The 25,426-nt window shown below is 44.4% G+C and overlaps 2 protein-coding genes across 2 annotated transcripts; both read left to right on the top strand.

Annotated features, from left to right (window-relative positions):
* The first annotated feature begins 231 nt into the window (after positions 1-231).
* LOC104328188 (acyl-coenzyme A thioesterase 1-like) lies at positions 232-10,567 on the top strand. Its single transcript, XM_075425189.1, has 4 exons — positions 232-784; positions 3,538-3,740; positions 4,575-7,775; positions 10,528-10,567. The coding sequence occupies exons 1-3, from the start codon at positions 232-234 to the stop codon at positions 5,148-5,150; spliced, it is 1,332 nt and encodes a 443-aa protein (XP_075281304.1). The 3' UTR covers positions 5,151-7,775; positions 10,528-10,567.
* On the top strand, positions 7,693-24,794 carry DNAL1 (dynein axonemal light chain 1). The gene is made up of 8 exons (XM_075425190.1): positions 7,693-7,775; positions 10,528-10,566; positions 12,589-12,698; positions 13,371-13,426; positions 16,191-16,246; positions 17,464-17,590; positions 18,003-18,149; positions 20,962-24,794. Exons 1-8 carry the CDS (start codon positions 7,773-7,775, stop codon positions 21,006-21,008), a joined length of 585 nt encoding a protein of 194 aa, XP_075281305.1. The 5' UTR covers positions 7,693-7,772; the 3' UTR covers positions 21,009-24,794.
* Positions 24,795-25,426: the final 632 nt, after the last annotated feature.

Raw genomic sequence — 25,426 nt, 5'->3', positions numbered from 1 at the left:
TTCGCTGCGGCGGGGGGCGGGGGCGGTGTGAGGCGGCGCGGAGGCGGGCGCGGCCCCAGGGGGGGGGGGCGGTGGCTGGACACGGGACCTTTCCCGCCGCGGCCCCCCCGCGCTGTGGCCTGGGCGGGGGAGAGGGGCTCTGCCATCGACTGAGGCTGCCTGCCGGGGGCGGCCGCGCGCGGCTGTCACCCCGTCGGCGGCGCCGCTCCCGCCCGCCCGCCCGCCGCCGTCATGTGGAGAGCGGTGGCCGCCGCCTCGGCCGCGCCGCGGGCCCTGCGCCGCGCCCCGCCGCCGCCGCCGCCGCCGCGCCGGCGGGCCGTGAGCGTGGCCGTGTCCCCCGCCGCCGGCCTGGCGGACGAGCGGGTGGAGACGCGGGTGGCGGGGCTGGGCCCGGGGCAGCCGGTCACCCTGCGGGCGCTGGCGGCCGACGAGCGCGGCTGCCTCTTCCAGTCGTGCGCGCACTACCGGGCGGACGGCCGCGGCCGGCTGCACCTGGGCACGGACGCCTCGCACGGCGGGGACTACACCGGCGTGGAGCCCATGGGGCTCTTCTGGAGCCTCGCCCCCGCCGGCATGGAGCGGCCGTACCAGCGGCTCGTCCCGCGCAGCACAGGCGCCCCGATGAAGGTGGAGGTGTCGGTGCATCGGGGCCACAGCCCGCCCGGCGCCATGCCCGGCCCGGCGGTGGCCAAGGCCGAGGTGGAGAGGTGGTTCACGGCCCCCGGCGTGCGGAGGATCCGGCTGAAGGAGGGGGCCGTGCGGGGCTCCCTTTTCCTCCCGCCAGGTGAGTGTCCCCGCCTTCCCCGCCTGCTGCGGAGTCAGGCGGTCCCCGGGGGTGGCCGCAGGCGGTCCAGGGGGTGGCCGAGTCGGTCCCCTGGGGTGGCCGCAGTGGGCCCCAGCGCTGCCCCGCAGGGCGGCCAGGCTGGCTCGTCCCAGAGATCCCGCGGGGCCGAGGCCTCGCCAGGACGCGGCCCCGCTGCGCGGGCCTCACCGGCGGCACCGGCCGAAGCCACAGGAGCGCAGGGCCGGCGGAGTTCGCCGCGTCGCTGCCCTCGGCCTCCGCGGTCTTTCAGTAGGTTTGATGTTTGCCCTGGACTACCAGAACCTGCGATAAGCTCCACTGTGTGAGCCCGTGCCGCGTCTCCCATGGACTGTGCCCTGCGTAGGACCGAACCGAAAACGCGTTTTTCCTCCCTGTGAAACGCAGGCCAGCAAGCAGAGCAGCGGGCAAGATCATAGAAAATATAGGTACTCCACCCCCGTTACACCAGAGCCAAAGCTAGGTTAATAGTTGAGTTACTTGGGCGGTTCTGTGGCGTAAAGGAAAGATGTATTTCTGAACAAGCTCTGCCTGTTCTGCTTGTGGGATGCCTGTGCTTTATGAGGTGTGAGATTCTGGTGGACTGCTAGCCTTGCTGGGCAGTGAAACCTTACGCCGTCGATGGTGTTGGTATGCTTGAGCCATGAGTTAAACTCCCTTGTATTTCCCCGAGCGTTGTGCTACTAGAACGGCCCTCTGTACCACCTCGAATTTATAGCGACTTGGTTCACCAAATCCTCTAAGTACCACTACAGTTATTAGGGATTTAAGTATTTTCAGTAGATGATTTCCAAACCAATAATATTTTTATCCACTTAGATACAGATCCAAAGTCCACTGAAGAAAAAACAACACAGATTGAACTTTGAATTTTGGATCAAATGTTTAGTCAGCATTCTGGATTTTCCATCACTGAGACACGGTTGATTTGAGACATCCTGCCGTAGCGGATGAGCTGGATTTCTGCTGAGCTCAGTGGGAATCCAGAGACCTGTCAAGACAGAACTGCATTTTTGCCTTTAGAAACTCCGGTGTTGTAATAGTGTGGAAAAGTCTGGAATCATTGCTTAAATGATACTGGCATCCTTTTTGATGGAGGATCCAGTTACAGCATTACCACCATACTTTTCTTTGCTCCAGGGATGGAAAAATCTTAAGATAGGAATCTTAAAGGTGAAACGTTCTTAGTATAAGTGAAATGACATCAGTGGGCTTATGCTGTGATTTTAGGATGAAAGAGATATCTCAATTCAGACATAAGAGAGTCGCAAGCGTGGGTTTTTTTTTGCTTGTTTGTTTTTAAGCAGTTGTAAAATTGTCTAGCCCATTTTATCCCGCTTTTTAGTGAGCTACGCAGAAACTGTATGCTTGGGCGTGTGAAGGCACTCAGGAAGGCAGTCCAGGATCCTAGTGTAAGGTAAAGGTTGTCTTCATGTGAGAGAAACCCACATTCAGGCTTGGCTGTGTTCTGATCCTATGTTCTTGCTAGAAGGCTTTCCAGGTACGGGTGATGAATGACTACTTTTTCTTTCTAGCCATCTGGGCTGACTTTTGTTAACTACAGGTTACTGTTGATCATGGTGTTAAGATGAATTTATCCAGACAGATATTCTCTCGAGCAGAATATTGAACTTCTATGAAAAATTTCAAAACTGAAAGAACCCCAAAGCATGTTTCAGTCCTTTTCTGACTTCCTAATGCTTTATGTTAGGAGGTTTCCACCATCTAGCATGTCTTGCCCAAAAATCCCTTTTCCCAAGCACCTTAAAATGCCAGAGGTCTTTCCTTTATTGCACATGTCAGAGAGTTAATGCGCTCTTGCACGAGCAGGGACTTTCTCTGCTGAGGTCGTTGGAGTGAGCTGGATCCGAGTGCATCAGTGGTGACATCTGGCGGCCAGGGAAAAAGTAAAAAAAGAACTTGCCTGCCTGGGGTCTTCATAATTCCTAGAGGTAGTAGCCTTTAACCCAAGGCCTTTCACCCAAGATCTGCTGGCGTGGCATACAGTAATATCGCAACACGACCTTGGCTGAAAAAGCATGCTCGTTTAAAACTGTGGTTCTGATTATTTCTGTAGTTTTGTGGGACTGATTGTACACATGCAGGTGTGTGTTTATCTATACAGCAGTCGTGCGCACACAGCTGCGCCCACAGAGATCTCAGTTTTACCCTCTGTCTCGCCACATTGGCAGCAGTAGTTCTACTGGCAGGTGTTACAGTGCTGATGTTGAGATGGAGGTAGTAAGTCCAGTTGATGTCATCTAGCCATGGGTGTCTCTGCTGTGCTTTGCTCAGTGCACCTTATTCCAGAGTTTGTGTACGTTTTGTAGAATTTACTTCCAGGGCTGAGTGCTCGTGAGTTTGCACTTTGCTAATTAAGGTGCGACTTCTTTGTGGGAAAACAGCTGATTTAGCATATGCTTGTTCTGAGGGTGGGAGGCTAAGATGATTGAAAAATACATTGAGAACATTTAAAAAAAAAAAAGTTTAACTGTTCACACATTTTTACAGGAAATGTAAGGACCTATTCTTAGTTTGAAATAGCTGAAGCAGGCTACAGCACTGGTTCTCTTAATCTCTGCTGTGCGAATGGAAAAGTAATGAGTATTAATAGAAAATGTCTTAAGCCTTCTATATTTTGTTGTTCACTCTTCACTCAATAGTTTTTAGTGCCCTGTTTGATAACTTGTCCTCTGTACCCCTTCTTTTTAATACAGGGGATGGCCCCTTTCCAGGAGTGATTGACATGTACGGTGATGAGGGAGGTTTGATTGAATTTAGATCCAGTCTCCTGGCTACCCATGGTTTTGCTGCTCTTTCTCTGCCCTATTTTGACTTTGAAGATCTGCCGAAGGTCATGAAAGAATTCAAACTCGAGTACTTTGAGGAGGCAGCTAGATTCCTGCAGCGTCACCCAAAGGTGAGTGTAATGAGATCTCTCAGGACAAGGGAGGATTCGGCAGTCATGATCAAGCGGTGGCAGTGATTTTTTTTGGAGTGAAAGTTTCTGCTGGGCAGGTTTAGGCTCAATAATGGAAAAAGTGTCGGTCCTGCATAGGTGGCTATGCATATGACTGCGACGAGTGAATTTCTTCCAGCGCAAGCTGTCCATTAAATAAATTCATGCTGGAAACTACAAGATTCTTGATGATTAGAACGGTGAAGTGCTGGAATATCCTCCAAACAGGGGCAGTGGTGATAAAGATGGCTTTTTTTAAAATGAAAGCAATTTATTTATGAGAGGATGACACAAAACTGCTCAACAGTCAGGAAAGGAATGGATTTGATGACTTGGGATGTTGTTTTCAGTTTTACTTCCCAGGCTAGAAAAAGACAAGACAAAGCACTACTTGTCTAATCCTTCAGATGTCATTTGTGAGGTTGCTTTATTTACCTGAGACGTATATAGCAATAGACTCTGCTTGAATTTCCTGCTACCTGTTTTGGGAAAAAAATAGAAAGTATTTGCATCAAAATATGCAGTAGGGACTAGGTGAGGTCCAAGTGATGGTACTTCTTGTGTCTGTTATTTTGTGGGGTTTGACAGCTCTTGTTGTCTCTGAAAAAGTAAGACACTAAACAGAGGGAGGAGCCTGGGTCCAGGCTGTAGCTTTCCAACAGGTCACATGAATAATTGATCTAACCTTTTTTTTTTTTTTTAAATAACACAACTCCAAAGGGATTTAATGGCTAATCCCATTGTAATGCATGTTTCCTTTATTCCTTTCTTCCCCACCCCGTACGTTACCTGAAGGTGAAGGCACCAGGAGTTGGAGTGATTGGGACTGGGAAGGGGGCAGAATTAGCACTCTCCATGATCACCTTCCTGCCAGAAGTAGTGGCTGCTGTCTGTATCTCCGGCTGTAGTTCAAACACAGTTGCAGACCTCCATTATGGTGAGATGACTCTGCCTGGGCTGCGTTTTGATATGAATAAGGTCACTGTTTCTGACACTGGTGTATTTGACACTTTTGAAGCTCTGGATGACCCAACGAATCCTGCTAATTCTCCTTGCACGATCCCCATTGAGAAAGCGGAAGGTCACTTTCTCCTGGTGGTAGGGGAAGATGATCGTATGTGGAAGAGCTCCTTATATGCTGAGCTGGCAATCGGGCGTCTACGCCAGCATGGGAGAAAAAACTTTGAACTCTTAAGTTACCCAGGAGCAGGTCACCGGATCGATCCTCCTTCTACTCCATTTTGTCAGGCAGCTATGGGCCGTGTTCTGGGGGTGCCTGTTCTGGGGGGTGGAGAGAGCAAAGCACATGCCCATGCACAGGAACACTCCTGGGGAAAGATTCAGGAGTTTCTGCACTTGCATTTGGGATGAACACTTAGGCACCTGCAAGCTGTTGCAGAACTGCAGAGGACTGAGCTTGAGCCACCAAAATGACTGGCAAATTGGAGGGACTGACTGAGAAAAGCTTTGAAATATGAAATAACCAAATGACTACTTAGCTACAAGTATAAATCCCAAAAGAAAGGGATTTATTTGGACTAGCCTAAGTCATTATACCTAGGTACAGAGAGGAGAAGTGAAACAATGATAAGTAGGCTGCATTGTAGTACAAATACAACAGCCTGAATTGGTCACGGTATCAAGAAACAAGTATCTGAAGAGAGCAGTAGGTACTTTTTTGCTTGCGGTATTTATGACTCAGAGAATTTTTAACAGCTACCCTGCACCCTCAGCAATGACAGACTGGATCGCAGCTGGGGAATGATGGCAACCCTCAGATGATGAACTTTGACATCAAAATGATGAATTATTCTGGCTTTTGGTCCTAACTTACCTTAGCCCAGAAGTCTCAGATTTACAGCCATGTAACACTTCGGAAATGTTTTCTATGTACATGAAGCTGGAGTTAACCACTTGTAATGAGGCTTATATACCTTGACCTTAGGTAGTGGTCCTCTGGTCACACAGTCTGTTTCTAACAAAAACTACCTCTAAAAAGTGGGAAAATTAAGAGTACTTTTTCTGTCATCCTGGGCAAATAGCAGCACTAGCACTGACTCGTATTAGGGATGTAACCATCTGTTCCTGTAGTGTCTTGTATTGGCATTTGACACTCAGGGTATTAGAATTCTGTTGGATAGGTTAAAGTATGGTCAAATGCAGTCAGTTATGCTCTGTGCAAGTCTTACCACTCTCTTCATTGCTTGTTTTAAACTAACACCACCTGCCATTAAGTTAGGGATTTATTACTTGTGTAACTCTTTAGTAGTGATGTCAACAGATGCTGACGGATGTTCTTGGGCAAGAAGCAGATCTGAGAGACAGAAAACCTAGCCAGTAGGAGATTAAGGTTGACTGTAAAAAGCTGTCACCTTATGATGATGATGGACTTAGAATCTTAATACTTAAAAAAACCCCAAACCAACACCTCCCCTCACCTCCCAATAAAAACCCCAGCCCAAATCTAAGGTTTTTTTCCCACAGCTGCCTGGGATTGTTTTTTCATCGTAATTAATTTTTGGCTAGTGCCTTATCTTTCCCCGCCATTCAAGTGGAAAGAAACAACTTCTTGCCAAACGGGCAGTGTCTTGCAGGAATGGTGCCAGTGCTGAAGGCCTGTTTAACAAGGGCCTCTAGCAATATAACTTCTGCTTTCAAGGTCGTTTTGTCAGACCAGTTTGAGAGCTACTCAGGAAGATACAAAACCTTTGTTTATGGTACTCAGTTTTGCTTTGCTCTCAGGGATATTTTCTCTCCAATTAACTGTCATTATGCTGCTGCTCAGGTCTCATTAGCTTTCTGCAAGTCTTATTACTCCTTACCATTTGATTGAAGTCACGTGTTCTCCACACACCAGCACTGCCAATTGAACCGTTTATCCATCCACTCCTTACAAGAGATGCTCCATCCTGCTCACGCCACACAAAATGTCTTCACACCGAGTCTCTCTAAACTCTCTCCCTGGCTGAAGAGGCTTTTGCAGAGCCATGTCTGGTGCTTGAACCTCCTCGAAAACCGGCAGCCGCAGAAGTCCAGGACCTGCACATTGGTGTCACCCAGGTTTCGTACCCTGCCTCTTCCAAGCTCACTCCAAGTTGCAGCCATGGAGGGGGGGTTGCCTGAAGGTTTCCGTTTGTTGGGTCTGCCTTGCCGTGTCCGTCTGCAGCAGCAGGAGCTGCCTGAGCATGCCCAAGCGGCGCCGCCCCGAGCCCTGCGTGTTGCCCCCTCGCGGGGCTGGTGCCCGCGCCTCCACGCTGGGGGCCCACCTCAGCGCCTCCGCGGCGGTGCAGGGCTGCGGGCTGGAGGCTCGCGAAGCAAAGGTGAAGTTGTAAATAAAACAAAGACCAGGTGGCTGAAAAGTCCTCGGGCTTCGTTTCTGGAGCACAAGCCTTTAAAATGATTCAGTGGTAGGTGCTGTCGGATGTATGCCATGCGGAACAGGAGTAAAACTCTCCATTAAAAAGCAAGCCTGCGTGAGAATTTGACGTTACGTTTTTGTTTCTGAACAGTCCGTTGTTTGGAAAGCCGAATGATGCTTTTTAAACAATAAACATAACGCAATGTTTACTGTGAGGCTCCTGCCATGGACAGGCCGGGGCCTCTCTGGGCGGAAGAACTGCCGGGAGGGCCTGCAGGCAGCTCTCGCCCTGCTGCCGTGTGTGTGTGTGCAGCCTCGCCCCCCGCAGCCATCTCTCCGCGTACGCACTGCGCCGGGCGCCCGGTGACGGCCCTCGCCCGCCCCGCGCTCCCCGAGGCCACCGGCCGCGGCCCACTGCGGCGGAAGGCGGGAGGACCGCCGCGCCCCACAATGCGCCGCGGGCCACCGCGACGCGACTTCCGGGATGGGACTTTCTCTGTGGCGGCGCATCTCTATGGTCGCCAGGTGCGGTTACCGTCTCGCTCGCCCCCCCCGTCCCGAGGTGTCGGCGGCGCTGCGCATGCGCGGGAGGCGGCCGCGCCATAGCAACCGGAGCGTTAACGGTAGCAACGGCAATGGTGGGTCCCCTCAGTGCGGGGGGCGCTGGGCTGGCGCGGCGGCTGATGGGGAGAGGCTGAGCCGGGGCGTCCCCGGGGCCCGGCGGCTGGGGCGGGGGCGCGACGGCCGGGGCCTGCTCCGGGATGGCGGGGGCTGGTGCCGCTCCCCTGGCGCGGCGGGGCGGGCGGGGGAGGGGGTGTGTGTGTGAGCGGCGTCCCCTCAGGGCTGCCGCGGGGCTGCGTGAGCGGCGGCGCGGAGCCGAGCCCTTCCCGGCCCGGGCTCCTCCGGGCTGGGCTGGGGCGCCGGGCGGCCCGGGCACGGCACAGGCTGGGCGGCGGGGCTCGGGGCGTTGGCTGAGGCGGGGGGGCGGCGGGCGAGGGGGGGTTCAGGGGTAGCTGGAGGCAGTGGGGAGCGTGGGTGCCGTCCTGGGAGAGCCCGAGCGGTGCGGGGTCTTGAGGCAGCGGTGGCTGCCGTTACCGCAGCCGTTAGCTTGGCGTCTGTTGCAGTGCGGCTCTGATTTGCTCTACTGAACAGATAAATAAATGTTTGCAAATGAAGGCAAAGTGTCTCGCTGCTTTACTTTTTCTTGGGGGTCTGAATTTTGTAAATAGTCTGTGGCCAACAGCTGTGCTTTTTGGGGGGAAATAGTTCTTTTGTTGCACTTTTATGCATACCGGGATGGGGTTTTTTTTCCTCCTTAAGTTATTATGTTTCTTGTTTCTGCTGTGTTGATGGTGACTCTTCAGGGTGGCAATTTCAGCTGTTGATCACTTGGCGTTTTGAATACTTCAAGTAATACGACTTTCTTTAGTCTAAATACCTGTGGGAAATCGTTCGATATGCAGGTCGAGGAACCCTGAAAATGGGCTTCTCCGAGGGAGGTTTCCCATAAGTAGCCTCCCCTGGCAGAACATTCTGTGATTGCTGTACAGAAATTTCAAGCGTGCTTCAAAGAAAATAAAATCCCTGGTACGTGTTCTCCAGATAACCCACTATTCTGACTTTCATATTTCCCCCAAATCAGATATTACAATGGGAGATACGAGTCAGCAGAGGTCAGGGAAGCAGCTGTTCCTTGTGCTCACGTGGGTCACTAGCTTTAAAGTCCAGTCTGGTTTTAGGCAGGAGTTTGAAACAGAGGCAGGCACTGGTCGTATAAATCCCTTTGTCTTCAATGTGAGTGACCGAGATCACGTACCTGAATGCCGTAACGATTGGCTGCTGTAATTATGAAAAATGCAGTGAAGTTCCCGTCCAAAAAACCTGATTAACTGGAAGCCAGTTGTTTTTGCTGGCACACTGGCAGCTGTTAACTGGGTTTCATGAGGCTGTTGGAGTGGGAACTAGGGACGTGATCTTCTGAACAGGAGCAGGTCAGGCAGGTGTTTATCTGCAGCAGACGCTGAGGAGATGCTGCCATGGCACGAGTTTGCCAGGTTGTCTCCCGTGGGACCCAGAGCTAGCTGTCACACGGTGTAGGCAGGATTAAAACGAATGCCTGTCAGTGGGCGGAAGCAGCTGGAACGTCCGAGGATGCTCAGCGATGTATGTCTAAATGTAGGTATATATTGATGTTTGAGATGCACGCTCAAGACTCCTTGGTCTTGCTGGGTCTTAGGCTGTTGCTGGGCGTTGAGTGGCTGTAGCCATTCTTTTATACGCAGCTGCCTCAACTGTTGTGTTTCACTGTTGGGTCCAGAGTTTCCAGACGTCTGAAGTACCCAACACTAAGGCTTGGTGGATGAGGTGATTGCCTGTAAGATTTTGGGTGGAAGTTAGTTTGTTGGTTTAACTTTTATAGTTGTTTTTTTTGATACCCGATTACCTGAAACGCTGTTTCTATCCACTATCTAACTGGAAGTGCAGCACTTAAGAGCAATAGAGCAATAAAAGCAATAGAGATGCCCAAACTGGAGTCGTCCTGTTTTTGTAGAAAGGAGGCTGTTGACCAGTTTTTGTGAAAGGTTGGTCTCTAGAGCCTTTTTAATCTGAAAGATGTCTTGAAATACGCTGCATGTTTAGGATATATCAGAGCTTCTCTATGTACTGCCGTTTTGGATATCATCATGTGGTTTTGATAAGACTCTGATGTGAGGCAGAAAAGTTGGAGTTAGTGGCAACAGCAAGTTGGTCAGTGGATCAATCCTTAAAAAGCCTTGTACAGCAGCTCTCAGATTTTTCCTAACTCAGTAATGCATTTCCATATCGCATGACGTGACTCAACATAAAACGATTGGAAAAAAACAAATACAAGCAATCTAAATTGCTCGTGATGTTTGGCGAGATGGACCTTATTTTCCTCAGTGAATCTTAAAAGGCTTTATCATTCTGTCTACTCACAGATTTGCTTTCAGACGGGAAGTTGCTAATGCGCAGTAATAGAAAGCATGGGGTTTTAAGAGCATTAGACCACATTTTTCAGTGCAGCAACGTCTTATGTCTTTGAATTGAATTTAATTTTGCCGTCAAAGCTAACAAGCAGCGTCCCAAACCTGTGGTCCAGACAAGGCAGCGAGTAAGATCAGGAAGATCATGTCCTTGCATGAAGCCATTTGATTGCTTCTCAAAATGCTGCCAGGTACCCCAGGAAATAAAATTACAGGACACTGGGGTGTTCTGGCTTCTTTGACTCAGCTGGAGGAAGATAGCACAGGAAAGTGGTAGAAGGGGGTAGACAAGCAGCAGAGGGAGAGAGAAGGAAGATAGGTTTGGAGTGAAGAAGCCAATTAAAAATTTGCAATGAATATTAATTTAAATTTGTTTCATTTTTAGGCAAAAGCAACAACTATCAAAGAAGCTCTAGCCAAATGGGTAAGTACTGGAACAGTACCTACCTGCTCTGCAGTACTCTGTGACATGGGTTTTGACTGTATTCAGCTAAATTTATTTTTCAAACTTCTTTGGCGAAATATGTTTGCTTGAAACATCTGCTGTAAGAAGTTTTACAAAGTAAAAATTTTATTGTTATTATAGAAGTGTAATACATTCTGTTGGACTTTCTGTGTGTTCTTGTTAAATAGACGGGCTAGTAAAGATGAGTCTGTTTTGCTCTCCTGCCTTGTTCTGCTGAATATGCGTTGGTAGAAGGCATGAGGCTACAGGGAGATTTAAAGTTGGGGATGTTTTATGTCTTATATCTTATATGTCATAATATCTGGTGGTGTGTTGCATTCCGGATGTTTTTCTTCCCTTTGTCATGAGGGTTTACCTGTGCCCTACAAACAGGGTGAGATTAGTTAAATCAAAGCAACTTTAAGTTAGGAAACACGTAACCTGTTCTTAAAAAAGTGTCTGTTCTACCTGTGGTTTGTCTGTGGCTTATTGTGGCCGTTCAGCTGACCTTTCTTCCAGAAGTGCGTGGCAATCAGGATGAATTGTCTTCTTGCACGTGCTCACTGCTGGCCACAGTCTGTGTTGGAAGCTCTCTCCCTTTCACGTTTTGAAGAAAAAAATGTATTTTCACTTGTTGGTATAAACTGATTATAAACTGAGTATAGATGCAGATAGATACAGTGTTGTTCTTAGAAAAGCAAATGGAAGTTTCACATTTATATAGTGACTTAGTTTGAACACATTCACCATATTCTATCAAAACACCTGGCATGCTAAATCGCTAATTAGGAGTAAAAATATTATCACACTGAATTTGGACAGAAACTGGAGTATAAGTAAATGCACAAGGCGTCATGCTGATTTTTTTATTAAATTAAATTGCCTGAAGTATTTTAGGTACATAAAAGAGAAAATAATGTTATCCAAACCTGATCTTGTGCTGTGGGATTCTTAGAGACTTCTGGGATGCAATTCATTTCATTACAAAGTAGCCATATAAACCAGGCCAGAGCTCAGCTATCTCATTTTTCAGTAGCTGCACAAAAATGGGGGAGAAAACAAGAGTCCTTGTTCTGAAAGTGCCGAGTAGATTTCTCCTTTGTTAATGGACCTCCAGTCCTCCCACTGAACACTGGGTGAGTTGACAAAATGCTCCCTTTGTGCTGTCAGGGAGGCAGCGGTAAAAACTGGTAGTACTACCTAAATAGATACTTGTTCCAAGTGTTTAGTCAGTAATTACCATCACTTCAGAATGGTAAAAGATTTAATAGACTGTATTTTTTAATAAACCCAAATGCTGAAATAACAGCCATTTTTCAAAAGCTCTGAATTTTGTAAAGTATTTAATCTAGAAAATTATTAACCTAGGTTGTAATAGGAAATTTGTCTTTTGCCGTATTCTCTGAAGTGTTGAATATTCCCTGACTCTTGTTAAATGGCTAATTAGAAATTATTTTTTTTTAGCTTCTTAAGTCTGTGAATCTGTTGAGGTTCTCCCCCAAAACACACTCCCCTGTGTTCAGTTTGTATTGTGAGTTAGGCATGAGTCCTGAGTTTTCTGGGTGAAGTGGGAAGGAGATTATTCTGTCAGAGCTTTTAAGAATCTGCTTCTGCTACAGACTGGCCCTAGCTCAGGCTGCTATGTGTCTGTCTCCATGGAAGTACCGTCATTCAGAATTTTAAACCTCCATCTCTTCTCCATTTCTTTATGGCAGAGGACCCCTTAATGAAAGTCCTCAGGTGTGATACAACTTTTTAAAAAAACACGTGTAATGTATAAATTCTTTTACTATCTTGAAAATAAGCTAGCATTCCCCTCTTTATGCTACACCAGCAGGAATCTTGATAAACAGTATTCAGAAAATGTTTTTTCACTAACATCTTTTGGTAGTATATTGGAATTACTTCTATAATAAATACTTTTGTAATAATTTTTTAGTATAGTGGTGTTTAGTAATTGCACATAGCAGTGAGCCCTTCTTTACCTTCTCTTTTCTTTAGGAAGAAAAAAATGGCCAGAAGGCTTCCGAGGCAAAGGAGGTGAAACTGTATGGTCAGATTCCTCCTGTAGAGAAGATGGATGAATCTCTCTCCACGCTTGTTAACTGCGAGTAAGTTCAGTTAAAAACTTGGAAAGCAAGTATTCTCTTCTCTTTATATTAATTGCCAGTTTTATTGCTGTCCGCTGTGCAAATACGTATTTACTATGTTTAAGTGTGGCCTTCAAAGCAGCAGCTTTCTTTTCTTTTTTCTCAGCTGAGCTCCTCTTTCCACACACAGTTCCTCTTTTTAATTCAGACATCCCTGTCACTTAACTGAGAAGTTATTAGGGTAGATTCTGTATTGATATTTGTCCCCAGAAAGATTGTATACAGTTTTTCAGTATGTAATTACAGGTCCATGTTTGGAGTCTGTCAGTCAACTGGCACATTTATGATCCATTCTAAAATTTATGCAAAAAAAAAAAAAAAGACTTAAGCAGGACGTTCAGAAAGAGATTAGAGCCATTTTTAGAACTGTCTGTGCATTTGATAAGGCTAGGCGTAAAAAGATAATCCAGTATGTCACGTAACTCACTTATGGTCCTTTCCCAGAAGCTAAATAAAGTTGCAGAAGTCTTGATGGTTTGAGGGTATTTTGAGTCTGTTTACCCATCCAGTTAGTTCACCATCTAATGAGAGAAGAATAGACAATTATTTGTAATGCAATTCTGTTTGGACATGGAGCTTTTCTGGTATAGTGATCCCTTGTATACCGTGAACTGATTATTCTTGCTTTTAAAGGAAACTGTCGCTGTCTACAAACTGCATTGAAAGAATCGCCAACTTGAACAGCCTAAGTAAGTGACAAGCCAGTGATTGATTATGTTTATTTTCTAGTGGTTTGGATAGGACATAATTTGTTCTATGCGCCCAGCTTTAAACCTATTCGTATCCTTTTTAATTCCTTCCTCTTAGAAAATTACAAGTGACCTTTAAAATTATCGGTCTTACTGGAGAATGCATGTTTAGTGGAAATAGTGTATTAAAGCATGTATCCCTGCACTAGCCTTGGCAGTTGTCTCACTCTGCAGGTTTAACAAATTTAAAAAAATCCATTCAGAAAGCACCTTTGTACCCTGCAGTGGGCCTAGTTGTGATATTCAACACTTATTCAGTTCTAGAGCAATTTAGTGACCAATTTCCACGTTTATGATGGAAATAGTCTGCAGTTCAGCAACTCCATAATTGCGGTATTGGTTGGAGCGTTGTAGACCTAGATGGAAAAATGTCATTCCACTTTGCACAGGACTGGATATACTTGGTTTGATTTTGTTCATCCTTGAAAGGGGTGTGCCATGTATCTACAAGAGGCACTGAGCTTATTTCTTGGGCAGCTGTCTATGAATCCTTGAAACTCGTTGGGTTACTGACTTTGGGACAGAAGTCTTAGTGGTCTGTCCTCAAGACTTTGACTTTGTGGTCTGAGGCTGGCAAAGAGCTGCAGGTTTTGGCCTGGAGCTTTCAGGCTTTTCTGGATTCATCAAATCGCCAGGCGGAGAACCTGGAGTCCCATCCTTTCCAACTACACACCAATAGGGCTACCAAGGAGCTTGATGAACTTATTTGTTTTCATAATGTGCTCACACTTCAACAAATTTGCAAATACTAATCACAGAAAAAATATTCCAGTAGTCTTTCCAGGGAACTGTACTGTAATATTTCAATTTGAGTAACTCTGTCATGAGCAAAAAAATAATTAAACAGTTATATGTAAAAGTGAAACCAATGAAATTTTTTAGTGGGATAAAACATTAAAAGCCTTTAAAGCATCTTAAATATTTATATTAATAAAAAGTAGAATCAAAACATTCGGTCTGTACCAAATATTTGATCCTAAAGCCAAACAAACTAGAACTATGTGTCTGTCTCCTAAAGGTGCAAAATATGAGGAACTCACTGTCTCTGTTGCCTTCTGTGAAGAGCGAGAAAGCAGTGCTTATAGCTATGAAAACAAGCCAGCAATTATCACATATTACCTTTTGCTTATTGCAGAGAGGAAGCTGAGAAGTTTTTTTGAGCATCTGCGCTCTTTTCAGACAGAAATGATTACTATTAATGTATATACCTGATATTGTAGTTAGTCGAGTAGAGAATTCTGTGTAAAGGGTCACACCCTTGTATCCATATATGTGAGGAAGATGTTTTAGACCACAGCGACAAGCATTAGTTTTGTGTTTCAGAGAGTGTAAGTGTCCCATGAGGGAGATCTTTCTTCCTTTAAAATATAGAATATCTCAGAACAAGAGTAATAAAAAACAGTAGCAGCAGTTAGAAACAATTTTAAGGCATGACGCTTTAAGCGATCTGTCATTTTTGTATTTGTAAGTGTCCTTTCATTTCTTGCAAATTTGAAAAGGTAGTGCAGACTTAATAAATGTGAGTTACAGGGCAAATAGCTGGTGGGACCAGCAGGCCATCTGCCAGCACTCTCCCCTGTGGATGGGCATCTTTAGGGAAATTCTGGAGAATATTAGCTGTAGTAGGCTTTAGACTTACTGACTAGGGTTCTTCATTTTTTGAGTATGGTCATGTATTAAGCTGTTGTCTTCAAAAAGAAAAATAATTCTCATTGTACCTCAACTTTTTAATGAAAACAAATCTCCCTGTTTTAGAATATTTGCCAGGTGTGGTTTTATCAGCTGTGGTTTCATCTCTGCATTTCTTGAGACAGAACATACAACTGTCTGTTCTAGACCAGCCTTGAAGCTTCGTCCGTAGCAATCTGTAGTGCTGCCTGTGGAGTATCTTGCTGTTTGGCTGGAACTTTTGTTGGTCTTGCCATTAGCCGTGGCACCATGTATTTTCAATCATTATGCCTACAAGACCAAAACAAGATCATTAAATGTTTAATCCGTAATGCAGTTAAGAAGAAGTGTTAAAACATTCATGAAAGGCATAGATCCAAAGTTAACCCAGCCTCATGCTGCAACTCAGTTTGCTTGTTTATACCTGCAAGAAAGCTTGTGTGAAAAATGAAAATGAGTTATACAAAAACACTGCTATTTTATGATAGCTTTGAGTTACACTGGTATTACACTAAACCCCAGCAAGAACAGCTCACCTGGAAAGGACTTTCGTCTGGGTGCTAGGCTAAGTTGAAATGTCTCTCATCAGACATCTGTAAGGCAGCTTTATGTGTTGCCTCTGTTATAGAAATCAAATCTGCTGCCTTAAAATAAGATCAGAACAACTTTTGCCTGGAGAAGAAGGACTATGGACTATGTAAGATCAAAACTAGCAAGTTAGCAGTTAGAGTTCAATTGCAAGGTGAAATAATAATTTTTATTCAGTATTTATCTGAACTGAATTTCAACCAGGTAACCTGGACATGAGCAGCTTTGTATTCACGAGTGTGTTTCTGAGCTGTCTGCTGCATCCATTCCCGACCATTTGTGTAGGTCAGGAGGTTTTGTTTCTGTTACATCATTCTTTCTTAAGACAACCTGCTCAGAGTGCAGCTTGTTTGTAAGTAGCATATGGCATTTTACCTGACTTACAGCATCTTTTTATATTTAAAATAAATCCATTTATTAACAAGAAACTTTCTTTTATGTCTTATAGAAAATTTGAGGATTCTGTCTCTGGGAAGAAATAACATAAAGAACTTGAATGGATTGGTAGGTGCTTCTTAGTATCAATTCTTTGCTAACAAAATGGAGTGCTGTCTAGAATGTGCGATAATTCCCCTATGTTCATAAAAGTCTTTGCTGAATTTACCGTATTGCCTAATCATTTATTTTCTCCTTTCACTGTGGTGTGTTCACCCTTTTATACATTGCTTCTGAATTTTCAGATAGTCTTTCTTTTTTTTTTTTTTTGTTTCAACACTATTCATGTTTGGACATTCTTCAGGGCTAATTTAATGCATAAAAATATTTTGGAAAGAGATTTTGTTGTCTTTGACAAAGATGAGCGGAACTTTAATTTGAAAACTGCTGTCTGTCTGTAAAGCTCTTTAAATTCCACTGGCTTTATGTGAAAATAATTCCTACAGACTTTTTGCATGAGGAATTTTCTAGCTGAAGATACTTAGGCTATGCTTCTTTACTACAAATACTGGCAGTCCTATGAGCACATAATTCCTGAGAGTCTGTCCTTTTTATGTTAACTGGCACCTGGAGCAGTATGGCTTTAGGGAGAAGACAGTGGCAGTACTAAGTCTACCAGGTAGGGGAAAAATTGTTGAGGAAAAAATTGGATGAATTTTGTTACATTTGAATTAAGAGCAGAAGAACTTTTTTGTAATGAATATAGAAATTCTTTTCTTCCTCAAGAGATACTGTATGTTTCTCTCGCAGAATGTTTCTCTTCAAAGCTATTCCCACCTTCAGAGGTGCCGTATCCCTTAAGGGTGAAATGCAGAGTCAATGTATAATGGCTGGTTTAAAAAACCTCTCTTTTAAGAGAATTATGAAAACAACTTCTAGCCGGCAGGTACAAACATACATGCACCTGAAATGAATCATTCCCTCATATTGTATAAAACTGTCTCTAAAGTCGTTGTGGAACTGCATTTGCTTCATGTATACTTGCAGTGCACAAGCAGCCAAATTTGTCTCCTCTACCCCCTTGCCTTAAGAACAACTATTTCAGCCAGCTGTTCCTTGTCTTATTCTGATACTGTGATTTCTGTCCTCCTAAATACATTTCAGATCCTTTGCTCTTAATTCCCATGGCTATTTGTCATGCATAATTAGGGACCTGTTTAAAATGAAATGAGGCCCAACATACCTTAGTATTCTCTCACATGAGGTGACCTGTAAGTGGTGAAGAGAGAAGCTGAAGATAAGGAAGATACACTTCTGCTTGCCTGAGTAGCCCTGTCATTTTCCAGGAGGCAGTTGCAGATACTTTGGAGGAGCTGTGGATCTCGTACAACTTCATTGAGAAACTGAGGGGTATCCGTGTAATGAAGAAGCTGAAGGTTCTTTATATGTCAAATAATTTGGTGAAAGACTGGGGTAAGCCATGCCTCTCTGTTCTGTAACTTCTCCTGTAGTGTGGTGAAGGCATGAGTTAAGTCACCAAGTAAAAAAATAGTTCTGTGTGTTACAGGGCTTTAAGTCTCACTGATAAGCCTGCAGACATGCGCAGAATCCCTAAATGTCCACTCGTGCAAGAGTGTAAAAATAGTAAGAATATTGAATTGAACTTCTAAGTCCAATGAAGTTTGTACTTCGAATCATCTTTCTCGGGCTTCTTTTAAAATGCAGGCGTGTTCTTTAACGTGATACCGGTTCAAGCCCAGGCAATCCCTGTGCTGTTGTATCCCAGGCTATTTATGTTTGCCCTGAGTTTGAAAGGAACGTGTGGTGCCAGAGGTACTTTCCGTGTTCCACAATCTGGTTGGTGTTTTCACCTTTGTGGTTGCAGCAGAGTTTGTGAGACTGGCAGAGCTGCCATTACTAGAGGATCTGGTGTTTGTAGGCAATCCACTACAAGAGAAATATGCCTCCGATCAGAAGAACAATTGGATTGAAGAAGCAACCAAGCGGGTACCCAAGTTGAAAAAGCTGGATGGTGAGTTTGGGGCATGAGGTCATTGGTGTGAGTTAACAGAGTAATATAAGGACAACCACGGGGGAATGAATCATAACCTCAGAAGTTCATCTGTGTGCCCTTGTAATTAATATTCCTCCCTCCTCTCTTTGGAGTTATTCAGAAGTAGCCATTCAGATCCTGGCTGCAGGATCTTCTGAGAGTGTTTGATGGATTTTTGAGTGTTAAAGCCAAGTGGTCTTGCAGCTCACTGTTGGGCTTTAATCTCGAAGTTATCCAGTCAAGTAGTTTTAGTGTGTAACTAGTAGCAAACTGGAAGATTTAGCATTAAAGCAGTTAACAAGGCTTGCATCTGCCAAGTTGAGTTACAGTTTTCCCAGCAAAAGAGGGTGATATGAGGGAATGGGGATAGACAGGAATATGCTGTGCTTTGCTTCTGGTGCAAGGGCAGGTTTTCACAACTTCATGCAAGCTTCCTAAATGCCTGAATATACCCCTCTCATCACTGCAGTAAAGCTCAGTTGGTGAGCTCTCCTCTCCTTTTTAAGTCACTGATATGAAAATGTGTTAAAGCATGTCCTGATCAGTGACTAAAAGTGAGACACTTTTAAAATCTATTTTTATATATGTTAATTTCTGTTACTGGAGATGTTAGCTGCTCACTATTACCCCATTTACTAAAGCAATGAAGAGGAGAGCAGGACTGGCAACACTAACAAAGAGTCAAGAGTAGTGGCAGGGAAGGCACGAGTGTAGGGATGGCAACAAGAGAACAGCTTCATTACAGTGAGCGATAGATGGGAAATCAAAGCCAGATCAGCTGACGTAGTAAGAATTCTTGGGAAGAGGAAGCCTGGTAAGTGTACTGCTATGCAGGATGGCCTGCAGGAGTCCAGTTGCTGTTGTAGTGAGAAACATTTTGATAGTGAAACAAAAAGTGGAATAGGGCAAATATCTGTACGGGCAAAGAGTAACCTTGACTGTATAAGGTTAGACCTGTAGTTCCTTAGGTGCTCCTGCAGCTGGGCGCAGTGGACAGCTCTGAATTAGGCAGGTACATTTCCTATGCAATGTAGAAAGAAAGGATGATATTTAAGAATGTGTGCTGGGTTCAGCCAGGACAGGGTTAATTTTCACCGGACTCCAGGAAGGGGCACAGCCGGGCGGACTGACTCCCACCTGGCCAAACAGAGCAGGGTATTCCATACCATGTGCCGTCATGCTGGGTTCCAGTGGGGGGGAGTGGGGTGGCGGGAACTCACTCGTGGCTCGGGAGCGCGTGGTGGCGGTGCGGGAGAGCGGCTCTGTGGGTTGTGTGGTTTGTGTTGTATTTTCTCCTCATCTGTATCGTTGTTGTTTCTGTTTGCTGTTCTGTTAAACTGCCCTTATCCCGATCCACCAGTTTCTGCCTCTTTCTTTCCATTCTCCTCCGCACCCCGGCAGGGGGAGGGGCGGCCGTGTAGCGCTTTTTTTGCTGGCCACAGCCAAACCATAACAGAATGGAAACCACAAAAACTAGAACGTTGAGCAAAAGAGATGTTAGAAATGCTGTAACTGGCCGTGAGGTTTTTGCTGTTACACTGTCCCAGGGTCCTGTTATGCTTATGTACTGCATGTGAGATGACTAATACAGGGACTTCAGAATTATTGAAATGGTTGATGATGTTCGGGACGAAAATAAGCACTGAAGGTGTCTCCTTTCTGTTAGTTCCTGTGCCAGGAGCCCTGCTCAGCAGTTAAGTGCCTAAAGCACAGCAGAAACCAGGCTCTGGTGGTTTTATTTTACATTTCCTATCTGTGAAAAAAGAAACCCAGCACCCCAACCTTACAGTAAGCAAAGGGCTGTCACCACAGAGCCTCACCATAGTTTTAAGTCTCTGCTTCAAGCTGAGCAATGCATCCGTACAACCCAGTTCCCGCTACCCAGGTGACAGCGCAGGTGAATGGGCATACACCTGCATGCCCTGTTGTTCTTGTACTAGTTGTTCAGGCATATGTCTGATTGTGCTATTTCAGCATGCTGTGAGCTTGCCTGTACTATTGGGGTTTGCTGCTGTGGGGAAAATTTATAGCTTGATAAATCTTTTGGGGGGCTATTAGCATTTCAGCTTGTCTTAAAATTCATGAATACATCACTATGAGGTAATGTGAACACTGCAGACTGCCACAAGCTGAGGTGCCCTTGCTCGACATGGCAGTTAAAAAGTGATATTTTTTTTTTTTTTCCCAGAAGTACCCAAGGGGTGGGTATAGACTGTGACGCTACTGTGCAATGCAGCTTTATTCCATGACATCCAAGTTATCTGTAAGAGATGTGACCATATTGCTTCTTGGATCGACATTAATATAATGGTATTTTGTAGTCTGGACCTCCTAGCTAGGTATCGGTGAGGAGGTACCTCATACTAACTTCATATCTATGTCGTGGAAATAGCAGCTCAAAGTAGGGGCCCAGCAAGAGAAGGGTGGTGGGCTAGTTGGTTGTTAGCAGTTGACCCGACATTGTGCATCTCCCAGTGACCAAGTTAGGCTGATCTTTGCAGGTCCTGCTTTAGTACCTTCTTTATTCCCTGTTACCCGAGAAGTTGGAAAAACATTCAACAGAAGATGTCATCAGTTGAAGGCTTTCCTAGTTAAGAGCAGTTCAAGTACGCAGAAGTTCATGTCAGTTAGAAGCAGTGGCAGGAGACAGAACTCTTTCCTCTTTCTGCCAGTCCAGTTCTTTCCGACAGTCCAGATAAGCTTTCAGGTGCATCAGCATTAACTGCATCTTTCTCTGCGTGCTCTATTTGTAAATCTTTGCAGATTTTTTCCTCTCTTTTTTTTCTCTTAGGTATCCTAGTTATTAAACAAGAAGAAGATGAAGAAGGAGCAAACTGATGACACTTTCTTGTTGGGTATTTAAATATTTAAGTAACTCCAGATAGCTCGGCACAGAGAACTTTTATATAAAATGTTTGTTTTGAAGAAAATCTTAGAAGACGAGCTTGTCTCCGCAGTCTCTCACCCAAAGAGTCAGTTACCAAAACTTGGGCACACCAGTTTTGTCAAGCTTACGACACCTTCTGTGGAGACCAGTGGAGCTGAGTTGACGTGCTGTTTGGCTAGCAAGGGATCTTTACCTGAACTAATACTATTTTTAGTCCCTGATTAGTGGTGCTTGTTGTTCACTCTTGGGTTTTGTAATAGACTCATTTTAGCTTGTTAGGTGCAGCTGGCCAATGTTACCATTGGCAACACTGAGGCCAAAAGAACAATGTTGTGGTTTACAGACATGTTACGGGCTTTGTTGTGTTCAATTTTGTCATGGGAATCCCTCGATATTTTAAATATGCGAGTTTGCCTTTTCATCCCCTTACCTGTTACACCAAACAGGCCCAGGAGTTGTGGACCTACGCACAAAACAGGTATTGGTCTGATGATCGCCTCTTACTGGCCTTAAGTTTCGAATTGGGCTTCTCACACTGGAACTCAACTGCATTGTGTAGAAGGCCATGTATAACTTATATGTTTGTTTATTTTAAAGAGGCAATGGGAATTCTTTGCCTGGTTTCAGTGAGACTAAAATATCTGCTAGCTTTTTTTTTGTCTCTTACTAAGAAATTGTTTTAGATTGGAATATGTGGCCTATTAGCATACAGCTGGTTCCAAGTTTTGGTTTGGATCACTCGTGGACATACTCCTCCTGAGCTCCGGAATTTTCCTATAACTGAGTAGGCTGATACTAATACAGAAACAAACAGTGAACAAAACACCTGGGCTTGAGGACAGAAAATTTTTGTTTGGGGGATACCAATTTTTTATGAAAGCACAGATGTAAGCAGTGAGAGAAAGTGTACGTAGTTAGTGGGGAAGGTGAGGTGAGATGGAAAGAGGGCATTGGAAAAAAAGGTATTGAAAATGTACTAAATGTGCTATATTGCAGGGTAACCAGTTTTACTACAATCCCTTTATGAGACAGGTAGCTATTTTTTAGTGAAAAGCATTAAAAAATGATGAAGACATACCCGATTGCACTGTTAGATGCCAGTAGTTGGTTGGGTTTTTTTCTTCTTCTCTTTAAAGAATAGCTGAAGTCACCCGAGTAGATTTTTCTGCAGCTCATTTTTGTTTTTTCTAAAAGCTTTTCTTCTAATTCATGGTACTATCTTTGTTGAAATTAAAATGGCAACAATGGCAACAAGTTCTGCTGGTTCCAGACCAGGCATAGAAGGGATGGAGGCAGAACGCCACTTCCTTGTTTTGTTTGTGAAGGTGTGGCAGGAGTTGAAATCTTGGAAGTCATGGTCAGAGATAAAAAGGTAGAATTGGCCCAGTCAACGGTGGTATTGATCTCAAGCCCCAGGTATAATTGTAGTAGAAGATATTCTGTCTCTCTAATCCATTTCTAAGTGAGCAGTGGGAAATGGAGGATTACAAGACAATCACAGTTTGGTTTCAATATACTGCTAGCTATTCTAGGATTGTTAAGGAGTTCTTAAGCATTCCAACTTAAATTGGCAATTGCTGATAAGGCCTCAGTTTGATTTAGAGCCATTAGTTAAAACAAGGTCAAGAGAGCAATGGCAAAGACTGCGGACATTCTTCACCTAGCACAAACTATTTGCAGGCAGCCATTCTCTTGACCAGAAAGCAGTTTTTTAGTGAACTAGCTCACTGGCTTTATCTTACAGACAACTTTATATTCATATGTAATTTATTTTAGAATTATTCTCCTAGCTTTATCATTAGTAAAGGCACCACTGACGAAGAAGCACGATGGGAGAGGGTATGTGGTCAACAGCCATTTCGTATCGGCTTCTTCCCAGATGAAGCCCTTCAGCTCACTTGCGGCCACCCACTTTTGGGGAGGTGGCTGTGCTTTACGTGGCGGTATGCAGCCTGCGGCGCACTCGGCCCCTGCTGACCCAGCTGCTGTGGTGGGTCAGCAGGGGACCACCTTGTGCCCTTGACAACTGCAGTTAAACTGGGTTTAACATGAGCCAGAGCTTGAGCGGGGCAAAACGCGACTCCTGAATACTGCTGACAAACGGAAATGCCAAATTCATATACGTGTTTGGAGACATTTTCAGCCTAGACCAGGCAGTTACACTTCGTTACAGCACTGGGCCACAAAGAAAGGCATTTGCACCTCTGCAGCTGGTCTTTCCTTGCACACCACCTACAAGTGTGTTACGTACGGCTAAGTTAGCGCCTCAAAGGAAATGTAGCAGCAGGGGAGGGGGCGACGCGCACATGGTCCAATGCCAAGCCACCCTGCTGGTTGATTTTTTAATATCTAAATATGGTCTAAGTCTGTACGTTTCCAAAGGTTGTGTTAGATACAGCAAATACTCTACATTTTGGCTATTTTTGGGACATTCTAAGAGCAGAATAGAAACTTAATCTTCTGATTATGTGGTGATGATTGGAATGAAACACAGCTCCGTTGACAAGATGTGAGGGATGAGAGCAGTTCCTGGCTCTTGGAAGTGACCAGTACAACTATTACAGTTGTTGGTAGAGCTGTGTCTTGTGTGGTGCACTGTCATCAGCTCTTCTCATAGATTAACAGCACAAATTCTGTAGCTCTTTTTTGGGGGCTGCATTATAAATACCACCAAAGAAGAAAAACAACCCAAACCCATTATTGAAGGAACGGAGCATCCAGTCTCAGCACCACTGTAACAGCAGTGAGGGACACTTGGAATACAAGATTTCCCTCGCCTTTCACCCTTCACGCTGTGATAAATCAGTGTATAATTTAAAACCCTCTGATAAAAACTGTCTATCAATCTCAGTGAAACAATACAGTAAGAAAAGCATAAACTGGCTCTCATTTGTCAGGAGATGCTTCAGCTCAAAGCTGCGTGGAAGGTTCAGCTTAATGGTGCTTTGCCCGATGAATCAGATTACTCTCAAGAAGAAATCAACTCTCCCTGAGCTTTTTCTCCTCCAAAATAAGTTCTCCTAAATTTTAAAATTTGCACTTGAAAATTATGCACTGGATGTGGTGGAAGACATACACAGGTGGTAGAATTAAAGCTGCTGATTTGCATACTGATGGTGCTACACCATGTCATGTGTGAGCTACCTGCGCAGCTCGGCCTGCACACCTGTAGGGAGCGGCTGAGTAAAATGTTGCAAGGCTCGTCTTTCTCTATTACTCTTTGCTCTTCCCTATCGTACCACATCCAATAAAGTAGTTAGCACATTATTACTATTCATGGATTAAAAGAGCACCCATGTAAAACTTGCAAGCCATGTGGAATTCTGCTTTTCCCAGTGGAAGTCACGCGGATTAGCATCCACTTTATTCCTTAGGGAGAGATCCTAAAATTGAATTAGTGATAGGAAAGAGCTAGGTTTTTTACTTGCTTGTTAGCACATTGACCTTTCTTCAAAGAGCTGATGTATGCAGTGATTATATTGAGAACTGCTGGAAAAATGTGAGAAGAGACCTGAGAACCAGCAGATGACTCAGGTTACACTAGAAGTAGACTCATCTAGAAAAATCTTCAAGCAAGAGAGCACTTTTAACACCCCCTTTGGCTATCTTTTGTATGCAGTAATTTTGTAGCATGACCAAACTGTTAAATTTGCTATGTTTAAATTATTTAGGCCTATGCTTATAAATGTTTTTCTGTGAAACTTGTTTAAAAATAATATAACATTATTTTATGCAAATGTCTTTGGCTGTTGTGTAATGAAATAGTTCAGCGTGTGGAAAGCATTCAGAAATTAAATTTTGTTCTCATTAACTTCCCTAGCTGCTCAGGGAGCAATGTATTTATAGTATGTAAATACTGTTCCTGATTGCCTCTCTATTTTAGAATAGAAAATAACTTAGACTTTAAAAATGCTGATATATTGTGATTGGTGTCATCTGATACATAAATATTTTTCAATCTTTTAAGACTTTGGTTGTCAGACTTTGTTCTTAGGTCCTAAGAGAAAAGTCTGCTACTGCTATATGGGGGAAAAATCCAAGTGAAATAAATGGCTAGTGTTTCTTCAGTACAAAATTACTAATTTACGTTGAATTTAAGTTCTGTTAACAGCAATATACTATCAGTTTCATTAAACTTAGACAAAAGAAGGTTAACTGATTAATAAACTTCCATAATAGAAACTTTCACCTTCAATAGACAGCGTCACTGCAATGTCATTTCAAAACTCTGGTATAAAGAAAAAGCTTCCTACCCCACAGCAGTCAGTCTCAGTAATGCCAAGAATAGCATCCTGCAATGACAGCTGTAATGCGATTTAAAAAAATATATGGGGAATTACTGTGGAATTCCTCACAATCCCAGTAACTC

The sequence above is a fragment of the Opisthocomus hoazin genome, chromosome 7, assembly GCF_030867145.1.
Source record: "Opisthocomus hoazin isolate bOpiHoa1 chromosome 7, bOpiHoa1.hap1, whole genome shotgun sequence".
NCBI classification, from domain to species: Eukaryota; Metazoa; Chordata; class Aves; order Opisthocomiformes; family Opisthocomidae; genus Opisthocomus; species Opisthocomus hoazin.
The sequence above is the reverse complement of the archived record's forward strand: the minus strand, read 5'-3'. Positions and strand labels throughout refer to the sequence as shown.